General features: G+C 59.7%; 3 protein-coding genes across 10 annotated transcripts in view; 1 reads left to right on the top strand and 2 right to left on the bottom strand.

Moving 5' to 3' along the window:
* Nucleotides 1-1,756, top strand: part of SGSM2 (small G protein signaling modulator 2) — a 36,808-nt gene extending 35,052 nt beyond the window's left edge. For all 7 annotated transcript variants that reach the window (XM_047708503.1, XM_047708500.1, XM_047708501.1 and 4 more), the window contains one exon: nt 177-1,756. In XM_047708503.1, the coding sequence (XP_047564459.1) occupies nt 177-265 (89 nt within the window). In that variant the 3' untranslated portion in view covers nt 266-1,756. The remainder of the gene's footprint in view (nt 1-176) is intronic.
* Nucleotides 1,757-3,174: 1,418 nt separating this feature from the next.
* Nucleotides 3,175-19,542, bottom strand: MNT (MAX network transcriptional repressor). 2 transcript variants are annotated; one of them, XM_047708510.1, is made up of 7 exons: nt 18,671-19,542; nt 15,486-15,564; nt 12,846-13,423; nt 12,206-12,247; nt 11,947-12,058; nt 6,834-7,026; nt 3,175-6,695 (listed from the first exon to the last, which is right to left on the bottom strand). In XM_047708510.1, exons 1-7 carry the CDS (start codon nt 18,700-18,702, stop codon nt 5,938-5,940), a joined length of 1,794 nt encoding a protein of 597 aa, XP_047564466.1. In that variant the 5' UTR covers nt 18,703-19,542; the 3' UTR covers nt 3,175-5,937. The 2 variants fall into 2 exon arrangements, with proteins under 2 accessions (XP_047564466.1, XP_047564467.1); XM_047708511.1 differs by lacking the exon at nt 15,486-15,564 and having other exon boundaries at nt 12,846-13,425; nt 18,671-19,537.
* Nucleotides 16,032-20,140, bottom strand: part of METTL16 (methyltransferase 16, N6-methyladenosine) — a 100,909-nt gene continuing 96,800 nt past the window's right edge. Inside the window, exon 12 of the transcript XR_007123522.1 lies at nt 16,032-16,044. The gene's annotated coding sequence lies outside the window, so the exon portion shown is untranslated. The remainder of the gene's footprint in view (nt 16,045-20,140) is intronic.

Here is a 20,140-nt window from a genome sequence, read left to right on the forward strand (position 1 = left end):
CAGCCATCCTGGATGCCCCCAGTGGGAGCATTGGGGCCCCCACTCCCGGCCTGGGCAGGGCTGAAAGGGCTCCTGTCCCTGGAAGCAGGTGGAACAGCAGGGTGGGTGGCCACAGGGCTCCTCCCAGACGCCTGTCCCTGCCCCGGCAACCCTACAGCTTTGTGTGTGTCCCCCAGAACGGGCCGAGCATCACAACGCCCAGGAGATCCTGCAGATTGCCCGGGAGCTCGTCCACAAGGTGCAGATGCTCATAGAGAACAAGTAATGGCTGCAGCCGGGAAGCGGCGGCCGACTAGAGCCCGGGCTCCGGGCCCAAGCACAGGGCGGGGAGTGGGGCAGCGGCACTGAGACTGCCAGACCCCCAGCCAGCCCCGCCTGCCCACTCGCTTTCCTAACAAAGTGCTTGTGAGCCTGGGATCCGACTCTGGGCAGCGCTAGCCTTGCGGGGTCGCGAGTCAGGGGGCTGGATGCCTCGGGCTGGAAGGGAAGGGGACCGGTTGGCCTCAGGGAGTGACTGCCTTGGGAGACATCTACGCTGCTCTCCTCTCAGACACCTGGGAATAGCCCCCCCGTCACCTGCAGCCTCAGCCTGGACTGCTCTCACAGCCTCTCCTAGCTCAGCCTGAGGCCCTGTAGAGTTAACAGGGCTGTAGCTGCCTGCCTCCCCGCCCTCACCCAGCCCTGCATGGGTCGTATGGGCAAACGGATTCTGTGCTGGATCTCTTCTTCGAGTCCCTTGGCAGGCGATGTGCATGTGCCCACCTCAGCCCCAATGCAGGCTGCCAGCTCGGGCCTGGGTCCCGGGTGCAGGAGTCCAAAGATGTGGGCCCTGGGTGGGAGCAGTCCTCCACAGCTGCACTGCCACCACCTCTGGCCGTCCGAGGTGACCCCATGTCCTGCCCCAGCCCCACGGGGTGCCTGCGTGCACCTGCACGGTTTCACTCTCACCCCCTGGCTCTTGCTTTATACATTAGTTCCTTCCCTGACAACAGTGTAAGTGACACTTTTGCCAGCCGGATGATCTAGAATGCAGGGGGAGCACTTCCCTCTCGAGAGGAATTCCAGGGTAACTCTTGAGGGAGGAAATCCTCTCATAGCCTCCTCTCAGGAACAGGCCCTGGAGCTTCGGGGCAGTCCATCGCCAATCTCAGGCATGAGTCCCTGGGTCTGGGGGAAGGGGAGGGTGCCTGGATCTCCCGTTTGTCCCTGGTGAGAAGCAAGGCCAGCTCTGCCTGCCCCAATGCTTCTCAGGGTGTAGAGAGGCCTAGAGACCCAGGAACCCCCTTGGAGGAGCCTCACTCGCAGGGGTGCTAGGAAGGGCCTGGCTCCTTGGCACACTGCTTGCTCTGCCATCCCCACTTCTCCTCCACCCCTAAACATGTGAGGCTAAGGCTTTGCCCTGGGGCCAGGAGGCCACTCTGTCACAGGGGTGAGGGCCTGTCCTGCAGTCACTTCAGTCTGGAGACTTCCTGCATCTGAGGAACAGGGAAAGGGCCCTGTGGTCCTTCTGCCTCCAGCACAGTCTCCCCAGCCCATCCCTGTCCTGGGCACTGCATAGCCCATCTGGGGATCAGCTGCCCCACTGCCTACCCCTGTTGTCTGTGAGTCCTTGGCTGCCACCAAGCATGGTGGCCCTTGTGTGCCTGCCTTAGTGACTCAGTGGTTTTGTGAGAAGCAGAGTGTTTATGTTTTTGTTTTTCCTTGGAAACTATACTCTTCAGTGTTAACAGACCAATAAACATAGCATTTGGCAATGCCTGAGCCTCTGTGGGCTGCTTGGGGGCTGGCGCTAGACCGTGAGTGTCAGCACTCCCTATCCCCCGGGGCTGGGCTTCTGGGACCAGAGGGAATTCTACATCCACAGCCATAGGTCTGCTGGCCCTCTAACCCTGGAAGGCCTCCCCACACAGAGCTGCTAAATGGAGGCACCTGGATTCCTACTCAGGCCCCTGGCAGGCTCCAGCTGGGGGAGTTTCAGCCTGTCCTTAAGATCCAGAGATAGCCCTCAGATGACACTGGGTCAGCACTGCCAGAGGCTGAGGCTTCATCTTTGTCCTCAGTGCCAGACAGTGGGACACTAACCCTAACTATAGGCTTTCCCTAAAGTCAAGGGACGCCTCTCTTCCTGTAGCTACCAGCAGAGGGAGCCAGGATCTCACAAGCTAAGGGGCTGGCGGCAGTGTTGGGCCAAGGAGGGGCACCGGGTCTGCCTTTCTCGAGGTTAGCATTTCCTCAGAGAAGGGGACCTCAAGACATTTGTGGCCACCCCGTCCTTCCCTAAGGATAACCCCTCCCAGGAAGAGAAGCTAACTTCATTCCTCTGGCTGGGACTGGGAGTGGGGAAGCTGTAGTTGGGGAGCTGGACAGGGCGGCCTGTCTATAGCTAAGCCGCTTCCTCACCTCCCTGCTTCCTGAGACAGCCTGCCAAAGGGCTGGGTTCCCCTAACTTGGGACAGATGCAGTTTTAAGGACAAGGGTCTTTCAGACCCATCTTAGAACACGGTTTTCTGAGTTCTGACTTCCAACTTCTTGTTCCTTTCCCTTATGGACTCCCCAGATGACCTGGCCTGACTTAGCACCTCAGAAGCACCTCCCTTCTCAGGAAGCCTCTCCCCTTTCCTTGCACCCATCCCCAATCCCCAACCCCCCGGGGGTCCTCCACCTTTCCTATTGGAACTTTCTCCAGTTGGGGATCCCTAGCTGTTTGGCAGGCCCCAAGGCAGAGTGGCACACGCTGGGGAACCCTGCCCAGAGCTCTGACTCCCCAAGCTCCCAGGCTAGCTGTGTGACCACAACACGTCACCCAGCCACCTCTAACCTTTTTCCTTACCTGCCAGAACAGGGCTAGTTCTTGGCTTATGTACTCCACCGTGCTGTGAAGAGATGAAACAAGATAGCGTTTGTAGGAATGGTTTGAGGAAGTAGAAAGTATTACAAAAGCATGAGGAAGACCAGCACTGCAGTTCTCAAGGCTTGCTGAGGACTGAACGTTGGTGTCAGAACTGGAAGGCCATATCTTCGAAACCCGACCAGCACGGAAGCTGCTGGAGGACCCGTTTGAGGGTCGCCGACAGGGTGAGACCCCCAATGATTCTTGCTGGAGGTCCTTCCGAAGCGGTCGTGGCCTCCTGTGGCAACAGAGTGACCCGGATGCTGCAGCCTGGCGGCTCCGTCTCTGGTTTCAGTGCAGGTTTATTTCAGTTTTATATTTTATTCCAGGCAAGTGCTTATTACATGGATAGTATTCATGTCTCAATACCTAAAGTCTTGGAGCATGAACAGCCACTAGAATACAGTTCAATAGTAAAAATACAATATGTACAAAATTAGGGTTTTTTTGTAGGTTTTTTTTTTTTTTTTTTTCCCACACAGCAGATGTATCCAAACACATAAAAATCTCTACAGTCTGGGGTCGCTACAGTTTATATTTCAGGAAACGGAGACACAGTGACCGAGTCCTCACTGTAAACAAGGGCCACCTCTTTGGGGGATGGGGATGGAACCCTGGGATGGGGGAGAAGCTGATCCTGGAGAGCAGGGGTTATAGTGACCCCCCAATTCCCCTCCAGGCACTCCCTGCCCTTCTTTGGCCCCCAAGGAACCAACCTCCCCCTCTCCCCGAGGTAAATGCTCCCAGCCAGTGAGCCACTCTTAACATCAAAAAGTAAAACACGCATGAGAGGTAAGGTGTGTGTGTGTGTGTGTGTGTGTGTGTGTGTGTACGCACGCGTCCCCCAGGCTGGAAGGGCTGGGGAGGGGGAGGGGCAGGCGGTCCCACAGGGTGAGGACAGATGTGGTCCTGACAGCTCTCAGAAGGGAGATGCCCATGGAAGGGCTGGGCGGCAGCTGCCCTCTCGGGCACACAGCATCACAGCATTCACAAACAACAACAAAAACAATAGCAACAACACCCATCGTCACCAATCTGGACATAGTCATTCGGCACTAGATTCGAAGGCCCCCACTGCTGGGGTGGGGAGGGGCAGGGGTGGTGAGCGGGCGGATGAGGTATCTGTGCAGGCCCGAGAGGCCACTGGTTGACACACTTTCAACTCTGGAATGGCCTCAGAATGCAGGGAGGTGAACAGAGCTTGAAAGGGCAGACTCCCCAATGCTTCTCTGACTATTCCCTGGGCACCAGGCCCGTCCAGCTCCCTCTGCTCTTTCAGTTGGTATCACTCAGGAAAAAGCGGAGACCAGTTCCCCAAGAACCAGGGTTGGCAGGAGGTGGGTGCAGGGGCAGGAAGGCAGGGAGCTTGTGGGGTGTGAAGCTCCCTATTGGGGGCCTCTAGGATGACCAGAGGCCTTCCCTTTCCCCACTCCAGGCAAGACAAAGGAGAACAGGCCCCTGGGAGGTCTCCAAGACTAGCAAAGAACTGAAAGGGACCTCTGCCAGCCTCCTCAGTATCCTGTAGGTTGCTCCCCCTGCTCATCAAAGCAAACTTCACACCTATGGACACTAGCTTCCTTTCCCCATGCTGAAAGGCCACCATGTGCGTCCAGGTGGGGAGGCGAGTGTGCACGTGTGTACAACTGTGTGTCTAACACAAGGCCACTTGTAATAAATACCCACATAAAAAGAGAAGCCAAAGCAGTGGGCAGAGGCAAAGGCAGGGAAAGAAGTAGGCCCTGCACAAAGGCCCCCTTACTACCCACCCCAAGCTCAGCCTTGCCCTAGATCCAACTTAAGGACCTTCCTCAGAGGAAGGCTGTGGCACACTCAGAAGAGCCCACTGGAGAAAAGCTGATGTTCATGGGAAAGAGATGATGCCAAAGACAAATTAGCTGGGGCACAAGCAGCAGTCCTCCTCCCTGCTCTACAGGTCCCCCCAGGGCATCAGGGACGCACGGGGGCGGGGGTGATGCGGGGGATTTGGCCCAGGCCCTGGATTTGGACTTCCTAAGACCCAGACCAGAGGCTGCAGGAGGCACTCCAGCATACCCACCCCTCAGGGGCGCGCACGGCTCTGAGCAGAGGCCAGGGAACTGGAGCAGCAGCAGTGACCGCGCTCCAGCCCCTCTGCTTTTGGGAAGCCAAGAGCCAGGCCCAGGGCTGGGGACAGATCCAGAGCAGCTCTCTCCTCAGTCCAGCCCCAGGCCAGCAGTGGGGTGGGTGTGGGGGCAGGATGGCCAAGCCCTTCCTTCCCACCCCCCCACCCTCAGCCTACCCTCCTGAGGTCAGGAGCCCAGTGGCAAGGACTGGGGGTGGGGGGCTCAGGGAGCTCAGCAACAGCATGGGATGAGTTGCTGGTAGAGTCTACTCTTAACTAGTTTCTGTGGTAACAGATCAGTGACTATGACTGGGTTGGAGAGCCCCAGGCTGGGGTGCCCAGCTGTCCGTATGGGACCACACAGCAGCTGTGTCCTAGGATCTGTCACCTGTACTCAGAGCAGAGCCCCCCAGGCACCCAGCTCCCCAGCTCCCTGGACCAAGTTGCTTCAGTCCTGCTCCCTCCCCCCTTCCCCTCTGAGGGCCTGGGAAGAGAAAGCTGAGGCTCAGGACAGAGGGCGGAGAGCTGGGCCACCTCATCAGCCAGAGCAGTAGCAGCATCAGCAGCACAGGAAGGCAGGCAGGGCGGGGAAGTCAGGAGAACACAACAGCCACATCGCACGGGGTTGCAGGGCACAAGGTGGGGAGGCAGGAACGGCACTGGAGCTGGCACCAGGCCAGACAGAGTGGCACATTCACCAGAGTGTCTCATCACTTGATCAAGTCCTAGTGCAGTGGGGGTAACCCCCTGCCCTGTGCCCAGCTCCCTGGGGTGACCCTCCCTCCCCTGGCTCAGTCTCTACACCCCCTTCCCCTAGGAGGCCTGGGGGTGGGTGTGGGGGGGGGTCGGGCCTGGGCTGGCTGGAATGTGTGGAGCTGGTGGGTGGGAGAGCGGGGGACGGGTCCCCCTCCCTGCCCCCACTGGGGGCCTCTGAGTGGCCTCCTCCTCAAGCCAGCTTGAGCGTGCTGACTGGGAAGGAGGGCATGGTGACCATGGTCACAGGGTTGAGCACTGTCTGGCCCACCAGCTGGGGGTGGTGCACCACCTGAGCCCCCACAGCTGGCTTCGCCATGACAGTGGCTGGGGGCCCCAGCCCAGCTGTGCCATTCACTTGCTGGTGTGAGAGGGTGTGGGCTATGTGGCTCACCGCCACAGGCTGGCTCACCGCCACAGGCTGCGGATACAGGGGCAGCTGGGAGCCAAGGTGGGCCACGTGGTTGAGGGTGGCAGGGTGCACGGTGATGTGGCCGATGGGGGGTGTGGCGGGGGCCAGCTGCACAGCAGGGCTGGGGGCCGAGGGGGCGATGTGGGCGATGTGCTTGCCACCTGGCCCCTGGAGAACGTGGTTCACAGTCTGGATGACTGAGGCGTGGGTGGTGGCCGTGTGGGCGATGACCGTGGAGCCCCCGCCAGCTGCCGCCACTAGATGGGCTGGAGCCGGCACCAGCGTCTGGGCAGGGGCAGCCGCTGGGGGAGGAGGGGCTGGCAGCGGTGTCTTCTGTGGTGGCGGTGGCTGCTGCCCAGGCAGGTGGACGGGAGACAGGGCCACAGGCTGGGGGTGGGGGTGTGGATGGGGAGGCAGAGGTGTGGGGGCAGCACTGGGCGGGGGCTTCGGCAGCTCCGGGTGGGGGCGATGACTCAGTTTAGGTGGGCCCAGGCCAGCCTGGTCCTCCTCCATATCCTCGTCTATGTTGTCCTCACCCTCTGTGGGGGGACACAGGGACAGGGACAGGTTAGAAAGAGTTGGGAAACAAGAGGTTGGAGTAGTAAATGCCCCCAGCGTCCGGGGACAGGGAGCTGGGAGGCAAGGGCCTGGCTAGGGAGGGGCAGGAGGGTGCTCACCAGAGGCCGTGGAGGTGGAGGCCTGGTCGTCCTCGGGCTGGCCAGTCTGCCGGAGCACACGGTCGATCTCCAGCACGTCCATCCACTGGCTCAGCTCATGCTTGAGCTCTGTCAGCCGCTGCTGGGTAGCAATCTTCTCCCTCGCCAGCCGCTCCATCTCATGCTCGTATTCCTTTTCCTTCCTCTTCAGAGACTGGAGAACAAGGCAAGGGCCCGAAGCATACCCTGAGCAGGAGTTCTAAGGCCCCCAGTACTGCCGACCACTCCCTTGGGGCACCCTGCTCTCAAGGTCCCTCAGCCCCCAGTGGAAGGCCTGCAGGGAGGGGGGTGCTGGAGACCACAGCCGCCCCTGCTTCGTGGCCAGGCCCGGGGTGGGTGGGGGGCATGTCCTGTGGACTGCAGACGCTCTAGCAGGCACCATGGACAGAAAGCACAGATGCAGGTCAGCTCCCCCCACCCCAGGATAAACGCCCTCCCCTCCACCCTCCCCGCAGCCTCCTCCCTCCGGCCTGTGGGGGACAGAAGGGGAAACAGACTTCTCGGTGCTGCTCAAGGCACCATTCATACCACGCTGTTGGTCACCGAGCCACAAGCTACCCTCCTTGGAACTCATTCCTCAAAGAACCCCACACGATCGTGCCCTTCTCTTCACAGCATCATCCCCTAGTCTCCTCCACTTCAGTGTCCCTGAGCATGCCCCTGAGACTTTGTGGCACACCGACCCCTCCCCCCTGCAATGGACCCCCTGCATTTCTTCCCGACCTGCCTCCATTTCCTTCATCCCGGGCAGCTGCTGGCTCTGCCCCCTCCCCCGGCCCACAATGGTGTCTCCCTGGGCTGTCTCTCAACAACGTGGTTTCAAGCCCGCAACCCTCTGGGCTCCTCTCCAGGCTGCTGACCGACCCCCAAACCCTGGAATGTGCCCCCCTCCTTCCACACCTGTAGCTGAGTTGCACTGACCAATGAACAATGGCTCCACAGCACCTCTCACAGTGAGCACTGCCACCACCTCCACCACAGGGTCCGGGATGGCCCTGTCCCATGACCCGGAGGCACCCACCTCACTAAGAACATCAGTAGGGAACGCCCTTGGCCACGGGACCCCTAGCTGCTTCAGCCCCTCCAGGCGCACAGGCAGCTGGGGCCCCTCACACAGGCCATGCCTCCCCTATCAGAAGGATCCCCAGTTTCCCCTCACATGAGAGACTTCTCTGCAGCTCCAAAAGGCCAGCCTGTGTCTTCTGCCTCAGCTCCCGTCCTCTGTGACCTCCTGACTCTGACGCTTTATTAAACGGACACCTCGAAGTCTCACAGGCCTCCCCAATGCCAGCTTCTCCTTGGCCCAGGCATGCCAGGAGTGCCGGGGCCACCAAACACGGCCACTCTTGCCCTACAGCATCCCGAAATCTGGGAACCCACGCTGCTCCTGAGCTCCTGGCTTCCAAGGCTTGCCGGCCACACAGGTGCCGAACCCACTGACCCTGCACACACCAAACTATCCAGCTAGTCTCGGTTTTCCTCTCTGAACCCTCTCACACACACAGACCCTTTCTCACCTCTCTGCCTCTTATCTGCTTGCACTCCAAGCCCACACCTGAGCACTTAATAAGACGATCAGTACTTAATCACACACTAAAATCATCCCTAAAAACTTTCTGTTTTGTCTTTCCACCTCAATACACACTGTCCCTGTCCTCCACTGTGAGTAAAAGCCAAGACTACTCCATAATTAGCTTTTCTTCCTTGACCCTACCAGCAGCCAGGACAGAACTATGCATATCTTAGCCCCAGGGAAAGGATCTGTGAGGATGTGAGCCTGTGGATTCCCACTTCTATCCTGTCCCTCTCCTTTATCACAGGAGAATCAGTCACCCATCACACCGAGTTTCCCTTGACTCCATTTACTACGAGCGGAGCAGCCTTCCAGGCTGTTCAGTTGCCCCTCCTGGGTATGGCAAGATCCTCGACTTCACCCACTCCCTCCAGTAACTCTAAACTCTTTGTATTTCTGACCTCGCCACTCAAAGACGCCTCCAACCACTCCTGCTGCATGCAGCACATGACCCAGACAGAACCTTACTCTGTTCTGGCCTGAAACCTGGTAGCTTTACAGTTTGCCAGCAGTCCTGGGCCACACACAGCCTCCTCTGCATCCTGGCTTTTGAAATTTAACCTGCTTCTCTCCACAGTTCTGCCGGCAAGTCCCTCCCTTACACACACACACACACACACACACACACACACACACACACACAGAAACACACACAACTGGCTTCTCACCTGGCCCTACCCTGAGAGGCCTGTGCTGGACATGACATCAGATGAGGCCATACCAATGATGGGGCCTGTGGTGAGTCAGCTCTCACCTGAACCTGGCTGCTGGGGGCTGGAAGTGGCTGTCCTAAACTTTACAAAGGGAGAGCAGATTTCTGGCTCTGGGAGTAACTCAGATATCAAGACCTCTTTTTCTTAACTAGCCCAGTTTTCCACAAGCCTAGAGGCCCCTGGAAAGTTTCCCCAGATTCTAGCTTTGTCCACACTGCTTCATTTTAAACACATTTCCTAAGACTGCCTGGATGCATAGTTTGGTACCTGCCTACTCCTACTTCACAGTGGCTTGCTTCAAATCCCATAAGCACCTCCAAGCCACCCTGAGTTGGCCAGGGGTGATAGCCTGCCCACTTCAGCACACACCCAGAGCCTTGAGTCTACACAGCTAATGTGGTCTCTCTACTATTTCACTCCCAGCTAGTGCCCTGCTGTCCCCATCTCTCCATGGCAACCCTGGTGACCACCTTTAACTTCCAAAACTGCATTCTGCTCCCCAGTGCTGGAGAAACTTTGGAGAAGGCATTGGGCTTTCTGCCCTCTGCTTTGCCTAGGTCATCCTGAAACCTTCAGGTCCCAGCTTGAATGCCCCTTCCTCAGCTACAACTTCCCTCACTCCCTAGAACAGATTGTGACCCCTGTCCCTATTACATCCTCATGGCACAGTCCTTTGTTTCTATTCTGCCACCAACACCAAACATGTGACTAACGTATGAAGACAAAGACCCACACTTTTTTCTTTGCTCCCTGCTTTATTCTCAGAATCAGAGCTGTCCAAAGCACCTAAATGAATAAACAAATGAGTGAGGTTAAGGATTTAGAAGGCCTTGTAAGTTTTCTATTTCTGCCTCCGTTGCCAGCCCCGGTACAAGTATCTCTTAAGAACAGCCTGGGTACACCTCGCTGCCTACTCAGCCTAGGCCCATGTCTGCTACCTGTCTATAAAGTGGAATGTGCTATTCCATCCTTCCCATGTCTTAGTAATTGCGATTAAGTTGGTACTTAGAGCGCGAATCCTAACATCCCCAAAAGGAAGATACTATTTTTTTTCTTATTTAGCAAAATGGCAGTACAGAAGAAACTGATATTCACAGAAAACGTCACAGCATTTGGACAAGGATTTGCTCCTAGGTCATGTGACTGTGAATGACTGAAGAACCCATAATATTCTCAAGACTAAATGCTACAAAGACATGTCGGAAGCAGGCCTCCTGGGGACCCTCCAATCCCCGATCCTCGGGCCCCTCCTCCTCCGAGGCCAGACCTGCCGAAATCGAGGCCCCGCCCCTCTCGGAGCACGCGCGCACCCACGCGGACTCGGCTTTGCAGCGTCACTCTGGGCCCGCGGCACCCCACCGACGGCGCGCGGAAGCTCCGCCCCCACCCGGCCCTGCCAATCCCCGAGCCCGGCTCCACCCCTCTCGGGTGCCGGGAAGCGGTCTGGAGGCGCGCCAGCCACGCCCCCTCGCCTGCAGGGCGGGCGGAAGGGCGTGCGTTCGCGGGAGGCCGGGAGGGAGCCGCCGGCTGGGAGCAGTGGCGTAATAGCGCCTCCGCCCCCCCCCCCCCCGAACGAGTCAGGCTCCGGTTACCTCAGGGCTGTGACCCCGCAGTCTTGGCGGGGGGGCGGGGGGGTTGGGGCCACGCCTCTGGCTCATAGTTCGGTCGGACCCCTAACTACGGGACCTTTGACGCTGCCCGGCTCCCCCTCACCCCCGCCCCCAGGTGACCGAGTGCGCCGGCAGGGGGACCCCAACCTGCCCCTGCCCCCACCCCGCGCAGGCAGGGAGCTCTAAGTCCCTCCCACTCCCCAACGGCTCGGTTCCGACTCCTTCTCCGACTCCTTCTCCGCGGCAGCCGAGCGTGGCTACCCGCCCCACCCCCACAGCCTCCTTCCCGGCACGAGGAACCCTCGGCCAGTTTCCAAGGAAACCGAAACACGGGCCCTCATGGCAACGGTCTTATCTGGCGGGAGCCCCCCGCCCCGCCCCGTACAGCGGAGGGAAGCCAGTGCCCAAAGGGGATTGGGGCACACGGCCAGGAGGGCCCCCTGAAAAGAGGCTTTTAAAAACCCAAACAGAAGGAGAGCGTAATTTTTTAAAGGTTCGGTGACCCTAGGACTGCTTTGGTCACCCAGACCACCACATTTCCCCAGCCTCCAGGTTTAACCCCCCAAATCCAGTCGTAGCACCTCAACGCTCTCACTGAAGGATCGTAATCATTCTGGGGTCAGAGTCGGGGTGGGGGGGGCTCAGCGGCGCGCCACCGTCCGCAAGCAGCCACGCCCAGGGGACCCTCCACCCCTCCACGAGCGACAAACTCCCGGGCCGAGACCGGGTTCCCGCCCAGGCACTGCGGGCGGGGTGGAAGCGCCGGGGCCGCTCCACGCCCTTCTCACCGGGGCACACTAACCGCGCCGGACGCTAACGCGGACCCCAGCGCCTGGTCTCAAAACTGAGCTGCGGGGGTGGTGCAGATGGTGGGGGTCCGTGGGGAGGCCCCGCAGGGGTAGGGGGAGAGGGGAACGCCGCGGCCGCGCTCCCCCGCGCACGCGCGCCGGTTCCCCCGCCCCCTTGCGGGCGGGGAGCCCCGCTGACGTCAGCCGAGCCATGTGCTCAGCGCCCGCGTGGAGGCGGGCGGGGGAGCTGCAGAGGGAGCGAGGGCGGGGCGGGGCCGCGGCTAGGGGAAGAGGGAGGGGCTAGGGGAAGAGGGAGGGCGGGAGTGGGGAGGAAGCTGGCGCCGCGGCCACAGCCCGCCCTCCTCTCGGCGGTGCTTCCCTCCCCCATACCTGGATGTACCGCAGCGCGGTCCGCAGCACACTCAGATTCGACGTCTTCTTGTCGTCCACGTTGGGGATGTTGCGCTTTAGGGTCTCAAAGCATTCCTTCAGATGGGCCCTCCTGGGGAGAGGGAGTGGCGCTGGTTAGCCAGCACCTGGGGGATGGGGGTGGAAAGGAAGGCCCCAGGAGCGCTTAGGGGACCAAGGGTGGGAGCAGTCCCCACAGGGGGCGGGTCGGGCCCAGAGATACACACGCAAGCACACACACCTGTTCTTCTCCAATTTGTTGTGTACTTCTCTGGTTCCGATCCTGAAACCCAGACAGACAGGAAGAAGGTTCAGGGAGGAGGACCCAATTCGGTGGCCTTCCTGCCCCCTGCCCCCACTCCCCAAATGCCACAGGTGGTTTTCTTCCCAGATTCTCCGTACAAAGTTGCCATGGGAGACGTTCACCCTGCACTGAGGCGGATATACCCCCTGGAGGGCACATGTATGCTCATAATTCACAATCCCTTTAACCCTCCATCCTGCTCTTGTCCACCTGTGAGGAGACAAGAGGGTCTCCTGGGGCTCACAGAAATAGCCAATAGGCCCCAGCCCTCACCCAAGAGATCTCCAATCCAATACTCTGTCAAAAGGCCTGGCAATGCCATCGGCCCATCCTTGAGGGTGTCAGGGAACAAAGAAGCCTGAAAACAGAGGCCCATGACCATTCCCCACTCCCTGGGTGGGGATAGACACAGGCACAGTGAGAACTGTCCAAATACAGCAGGGTACTTCTCAGCTGGGGAGGTAGGATAACGCTTTGAAGGATGAGTTTAGGAGGGGGGGATATCTTCTGCACACACTGCCCAGAATGTGGGCAATTCTCCATCCCACCAGTCCCGTCTCGGCTACACCTCACTCACCCCCCAGGCCTCTTCTTCTGTTCGCTGGATTTGACTTCTTCCGCTGGTGCCAACTTCAGGGTCCCAAGAGTGGGTGGGGGTGGCTGCTGGGGGGCCAGCTGGGGCTGAACTCCAGGGTGAGGTGCTATGGTCAGGATGGGTGTGGGGAGGGGCTGCAAAGGCTTGGGGCTGCCAGTGGGCGCAAGGGTGGTCTTGGAGTCTGGCAGCAGGGGAGTGGGATTGGGCACCTGTGGCCTAGTGGGCAAGGGAGCAGACTCCTTAATGCTGAGTCCAGGGGTGCTAACCAGGGCTGGCTGGCGAGGTGCCAGAGGTAAAGGCTGGGCTGCAGGTGGCAGTGGTGGGGGTGGGGGCAGGGGCTGAGGAGAGTTGGTCACTACTGGAATAGGAATGACAGTCAGTGGGGTGGGGGTGGCAAGTGGGGGTGGGGGTGCTGGAGGGGGTGCTGGGGGGGACAGAGGTAGGGGTGGTGCTTCAATGCGGGGCTCCTCCACCGGCAGGGCATGGGCCAGCCTGGCCAGGCTGCTGGCCTTCTTCTGCTCCTGCTCCCTCTCCCGCTCCAAGCGAAGCCGCTCCTGCTCCTCTACGCAGAGAGAACACAAGGGGTTTCTCAGTAGGTCAACAGTCCTGGGCTTTGGCTTCTGAAGTCTTCCAACCACAAAGCATCCTCTGACCCTGTCCCAGTCAGTGCTCAGGGACATGATGCTCAGCCTGAGACACCACAAATGCCCATCCACACCCAGCCAGGCACGGGGGCTAAGTGCTGGGGGCATGGCAGTGAACAGTGAAAAGAGGCCTGGTCTCTGCCTTTGGGGAGCCCAAGACCTAGGGGATGAAAGGAAGGACAAGTAACAGAATAATCCATGCTAGGAGAGGAGAAGAGTGGTAGAAGGACAGAGCAGGAGCTGTCAGATGGGATGCCGGAGGCCTGGCCACCTGAAGGTTAAGGAGTTAGTGGGGCAGGGTAATTCAGGAACAACAAGGCTGAGGTGATAGGTATGGTGGGCAGAGAGAGGCCAGTCAGCGAAAGACCTCACGAGCCACCACAAGAGAATGTAGGAGAGGCCAAAAGAGCACAGCTTTTGGGGAAGATTTTCAACAGTATTTACCAAGCACCTTCCAGAAGTCAGGCAGCATCTTCATTTCAAGATGAAATAAATGAGCTCAGAGAAGTTAAAAGTGATTTGTTGAGGGTCACGGAGCAAGTAACAGGTAAACTGGAACCAGACCCAGCCAGGAATTCTGACACCTGGCGGATGCCCTGCTGTGTTAGCACATGCTCACTAGATGTCTGTGTACACACACACACACACACACACACACACACACACACACACACACACACACACACACCCACGTCTGAATCCTCATGGAAGTCCATGCCACAGGCAGGGCAGGGACATCACCTTCAGTTCACATATGAGGACATCAGGCCCAGGAGTCCCAGGCCAGGTCCCAGTGTCTGGTTTCCTCAGAGACCACACAAAACCCATTCAGTCCTTCTCTGCCTTTTGTGGTGCTAGAACTCATGGGTCCCAAATCCCTCCCCCTGGCCGTTCCCACCACCAGCAGCAGAAAGGGAAGAAAGGGAAAGGGAAGAGGCAGGCAGAAAGGAAAAGAAAGCAGCCCCACACAGGTCCCTTCAGCATCCCCATGCCAGCCCTGCTTCAAGGTGAGGCCTGCTCAAGGGGCTGGCTGCCACCAGGGGAAGGGGAGGGACCTTCCTGAGCCACAAGTACCTCCCCACCTCCACCCTGCCCGGGGCTGGCCAGGCCCCACCAATCCGGTTCCCTGGCTACAGGGCTGGGCAGGGTCCCTGGGGAGCAGCAGTAGCCCCCCAGGCCAGGGTGCAGGCTGATCAACCAGCCCTTCTGCGGTTGGGGACTGGCCACACTGCAGACTAAATGGGCTGACAGCAGGAGCAGGAAGACACGCCCCAAACATACCACGCCACAAGGGGTGGGGCTGGAGGACCAGGTAAGCTAAGAGCCCCCTACAGAGGAGGGCATCAACCCCTCCTATGGTCTCTGGGGCTGAGGGCCCTCAGGCCAACCAACAAAGTGGGCACAAGCCAGGCCTGCTCCAAGCTCCTCCCTCCAGCAAGGGAGAAGAGGCCTGAGGAGGAAGTAGAGCAGGGTTGAGAGAGGGGAAGCACTCAGCGTCTCCCAGCAGCACAGGCCTCTTCCGTAGCTCCCCTGCCCTTCAGAAAGGGGAGCTGCCAGGCCTGCTCCAATGAGGGCTCTCCCAGGCCTTTCTGGCTGGCACTGGCTTCTGTTACAGCTCCAGAGAAAACCAGCTCTCTGCATTCCAGCTTCCCAGAGACCACACTAGCAGAGAAGTCTGTGGAGAGTTCCACCTACTAGCTACCTAGTCCGTCCCCCACACTGCTCCCCACCTCCCCCCACCCCATCCCCTTCCTCTGAGCTCCAGGGCCCAACACAGCCCACCTTCATTCCTTTGGGCCACGACCCAAATTCCTTCATTGGCTTTGGGACCAGGGTTCCATTCTCCCATTAGCAGTGCGACAGAGAGGGCCCCAAGCCCCAAAGACAGGTGCCCTGGTAACCTAGACTGAAAGTATTCCCCATATTTTAAAGCAACTCCACAGTTCATCCAGGAGATGGCAACCTCCTTCTCACCTACCCTCTCTCTTCCAGTGTCAGGCAGGTATGCCTCTCGGGTGCCAGGAGGGACCCAGGTGAATGGCCAAGCTGTATCACACCTGGATCAGCATGGAAAGTCTTGACTGGTGGTGAAGAGGGGGTGTCCTGGGCCAGATTCAGCCCATCAAAGCTTCCTGCCTCCTCCCCACCCAGCAGCGACCCTCTTCCTATGCCCTGGGGAGGGGGAAACAAAAGGGGGGAAGCAAACTGGCAGTCACTCAGGGACTCCCTCAGGAACAAAACAGATTCAGTCTCTGTGAAATAACACTGTGCTGCACCCAGGGGTGCACTCCCTCTCCCATTCCCAAACATGCACACAGGGGGCCCCAGAGAATTCAGCATGACACATCTGGGGTGATTCAGGGGCCACAATCAACACTAGGTAGCCTCCAGTATTCAGGGGGAGTTCTCCCCTTCTTCAGGCCAACAGGGAACTTGTGGATACGGCAGTCCCTCACCCGCTGCCTGCCATGTGACTAGGTCAGGTAGAAGAGGGTCGGTCCCATTTAAGCCACCTCCATGAATGCTGGAAATGACTTCTTCTTCAATGCTGCTGACCACTTCTTCCCTCTCCCACATGCACGTGTGCACACATCCTCCCACACATCCACCCTTGAAATTGAAATGGGGCATGGACAAGAGAATCCCAGTTCAGAGCTGCTCATCAGGTTAGCAGGTCCACACACGACCTCTTCTCTCCCACCATCCCCACCCCAGGTCAGAGGACAGAATCTCAAGGAGGGGTAAGAAATGAATTTGAGATTTAGGGGCTGTGGCTAGGTCTAGCCATGTGTGCTTTTGAACTCCACCTGGCTTTGCACCACCCATTCCCTAAGAACTCCTGGCCCCAACAAGAAGGAACTGTGACCAGTCAGTTAAACAGGGCCTCTACTCAGCTCCCTGCCCCCCAGTTCTCACCACCTGGGGGAGGGGCAGGGCTCTGCAACTTCTTAGGAGGGAACCATTCCCAGGCTCCTTCACAGTGTTGCACACATCATCCCTGTCCTTCTTACTGCCAGCTCTGGACTTAGTATTTTGGAAAGGGTGGGGGAGATGGCAGTGGGGGCGGGGCGGGCTTCTCCCCTTCCCCATAAAACCAATCAGCCTGAGGGCAAATTGAAGGTGAAGTGAGTGCTCCCTTGGGGAAAAAGCAGGGTCAATCCTGTTCACCTCTAGCACAGTGCCTGAGAGGACACAATAGGTACCCCTCAAATGCACTGTGTTGATGGTGGCAGCAGGTGACTCAAGTCTCTCCAGTTCTTGTCCACGCACCCCCCTCCCCTCGCGCATTCGCTGGGTCCGCAAACGGGACATTCTCGGTCACAACCAGCACTGCCCAGGGCCTGACCCTGCTGGGGACCCCGGAGATAAGGAGGAGGGGCACGCGGGCCGAGTTCTCGGCCCATCAATCTCGCAAAATCCAAGCATCTCACTCTCACAGATCTCGAGTGACTCCTGACCTTGAGAGGCCGGTCGACCTACTAGGCAGGGCGGACCCGCCGCTCCCCCGCCCCTGGCCCGCTGCCGCTCCCCGCACCCAACCCCCTCCGCCGCCGCGGCAAAAGCTGCAGGGCGCGCGCGCACACAACACACACTACTACCTCCTGCATGACTCATCATTGAAGCAACAATAGGCAGAGAGAAAGGAAAGGAGGGCGAAGCACTCTCTTCACCACAACGAACCCGTCAGGAGAAGGGGAGGGGAGGCTGGAAGGGACAGGAGTCCCCGGATATCGTACACACACCGATCCAGGGCCGAGGGCCTCACAATGGTCGAAAAACGGAGGTCTTTCCCTCCAACCCCTAATCCTGCAACACCATTAAGCTGGGGACCACCGACAGGGCGGGTGGGACTGGAAGCATCCGAAATCCTCCTTTCCTAACGAGGGAACGCCAAAGTTTGCCCCTTCTCCTCCTGGCTCATTCCACAATGTGGCTAGGGGTACTGCCAGGAGGTTCTGGTGAGAATGTTCCTCCAAACGTCAATGGGAGTATGTGAGCTCTAAATGTCCTGTCACCCTGCGATTCAGAGGGCTTCCCTCGCCCCAGGATCAAAAACAGGGAGGTTGAGGCGAGAACCGACAGGTGAGCTCGGCGGCTCCTCCTCCCAGTACACAGGCTCTCCCCGGGAGGTGCCCGGCGGCCCGAGCCAGGGCCCAACCCCGCGCAAGGCCACTCGCCAGCCCCGCCCTGGCCCCGCCCCCGGCCGAGCGCGAGGCAGCTGGGAGGGGCCGGGCCGCACAGTCCCCAGCGGGAGTGTCCCCCGTGCACGTGGTCGGAGGCGGAGCCAGTCCACGTCACCGCCCGGTGTAACCAACGGGCTTGGAACGCAGGCACACGCAACATTCCAGCCGAGAGCGGGTTTGGAACGCGCAGACACGCCACATTCCACACCGGCTAAAGTGGGGCGCAGCAAGGGGGGCCCGGGGACTGCCCCCAGCGACCTGCGGGCCGTTTCGCAGACACCCAATCCGCCCAGCTCTCACCCAAACCCCTGAAGCGCGACCCAGCCCAGCCTTGGGAGGCGGGGTCAGGCGGGGCTGGCCAGGATCATAAGACACGCGATGTCATTTCATTCTGCAAAGGCCGCCTCCGCCCCAAGCGGCGCGTAGATCGGCCGGGAGCGCCCCCCTCACCCTACCCACAGGGCCAGGGAAGCCGGGGAGCTGCTCCGCGTAGAGTAATTCCCACCCCCCACTCTGTTACACACACGCCCACTCGTGTGCACTATACACTCGCCCGTGTACACGTCCGTTCATCCGCTTTCCTCGAGGCTCGCATCACACATCCCCCGTGCACACACGCACGCACACGCGGGTCTGCCACCCCCACGCAACACCATTCCGCACCCCACCCCCCACCGACTCACACATCCTCAGCGCTACCGAGGGCGCCGCTGGCCCACACGAAAGGTGCACACGGGGTGGCAGGCAGCTGAGGTGGCGCCCACAGGAGCCGAGTCCCTCACTGCATGTTAATGAATTCATTAATTTTACTGCCCCCAACACTTCTCCCCAGGCGGCGGCTCTTGTGCGGAACCTTGAGCTGCCCGGCTTCGTGGGCCGCCCAGGAAGGCGTTCTGCGCGCGGTTTCGCGTGGGTTCGGAGATCAGGGTCGCTCGTCTCCCCTTCCCCGGTGCCCCAGGGGCCCAGCCCGGCCGCTCACCACGTGCTCTCTGTTGTTGCTGCGCTTGCCATTCCAGGAAGCGGGCCGCCTCCAGTAGCGTCTCTATGCTCATCGCGCCGAGAGCTGCCGGGGGCGCGCCGGGGCCGAGACTGCGGCCCGCGAGCCGGGCACAGGTCAGGCTGGCGGGCAGGCAGGAGGGAGGGATCACCTCCGGGGGGCGACAGGGCTGGGCGGCGCAGCGCACTCCGCAAAGAAGAACGGGAGAGCACGGAGAGAAAAAATTAATGTTTCCCAAAATATTTGCAAAATATAATTTGCAAATTTAAAAAATTTTGGTGCAAAAAAACAAAAGACGGCACTGCCTCCCTCCTTCCCCTCCCTCTCTTTTTCCCCCTCTGATGCCTCCCGCCCCGCGGCCCCCGGGAGTCCCGCCGACAAGAAAAGGCTTTGCAACAAGATGGCGAGGAGGCACCGACACACACAACAAGGGAAGGAGCCGCGCTGCCCCCGGCCGCCGCCCCCGCTACTACACCGGGGCCGCAGCCAAAGCCCGGACCGGAGCCCCCGCCCGCAGGGCCGCGGCGTCTCAGGAAGGGAGGGGCGGGGTCCCGAGCGGGCTGGCCCCGCCTACTATAGACGGCGCGCGCACACGTGGCCTGGGTGGGGGTAGGAGAATATCCCGCCCCGCTCGCGCCCTGCATTTCCGCTTTCTCGCCTCGCCCCGCCCCGATGGCAAGCCGCAAATTGAGCAAGGACTGCGCGTTGCGGTCATTCACAACGAAGTGTGTCCTGCTGGAGGAAAAGAGGGGTGGAAAATTTAAGACTTAAGTTAACTCAAATAAGGATATTCCAGGTCAGGGAAACCTTAGGATGGTAGAGACTGGCCTGACCCCTGGGTCTCCGCTACCTACCCACACGTGACCTAATTCCTGCAACCACCCCGGCTGTCGCAATTCCCCTGGGATCCGCCCGTGGGCGGAGCTGACGGCAGGAGGCTGCCCGAGACCAGCGGAGGGAGCGGAGTGTTAATCCGGTGCCGCGTTTTGCCTCCGTTCCTCCCCCCGCAGTGCGTTCGCATCCTATTAGACGACGTCACCGGGCCACGGGCCAATGGGCGGGCAGGACAACACGGCATGGAGCAGCTCCACATGGACACCCCGCGCCGCCAGCCTTCTGTTTAAAGGGCCAGTGTCTAACACGGTCACATTCTTGGGTGCGGATGGGTCCACTCTAAGAGCGGAGGGTGGGACGCCGAGAGGAAAATTCTGCAGTTGTGCCGTGGCCTACCCTTTACTTTTCAACACCCTTCCTCCCAAACCAAGTCTCTCTCTTTTCTACCGCCAAATTCTTGTCTTTGTCCACGCCTGTCTAATGTGGATGCCCCACAGGCCACCCTTTGCTACGGGGCCGGAACGGGGGCAGTTAACGCAGGGCGTCCGCGGCCAAGACCAAGGGGGCGGGGCCCAAATCGGGAACAACAACGTGGAGGGCGGAAGCCTGGCCCCGCCA

The sequence above is a fragment of the Lutra lutra genome, chromosome 16, assembly GCF_902655055.1.
Source record: "Lutra lutra chromosome 16, mLutLut1.2, whole genome shotgun sequence".
Lineage (NCBI taxonomy): Eukaryota > Metazoa > Chordata > Mammalia > Carnivora > Mustelidae > Lutra > Lutra lutra.

Bases quoted from the DNA above. Each gene is read 5' to 3' on its own strand.
- MNT (XM_047708510.1), bottom strand. From the start codon at position 18,702: ATGGCAAGCGCAGCAACAACAGAGAGCACGTG. The intron at 13,424-15,485 runs GTAGGTGAGAAG...CTCTGCGTAGAG, and splicing joins CTGACACTGGAAGAGAGAGG to GAGCAGGAGCGGCTTCGCTT. The intron at 6,696-6,833 runs GTGAGCACCCTC...GTCCCCCCACAG, and splicing joins CTCCACCTCCACGGCCTCTG to AGGGTGAGGACAACATAGAC.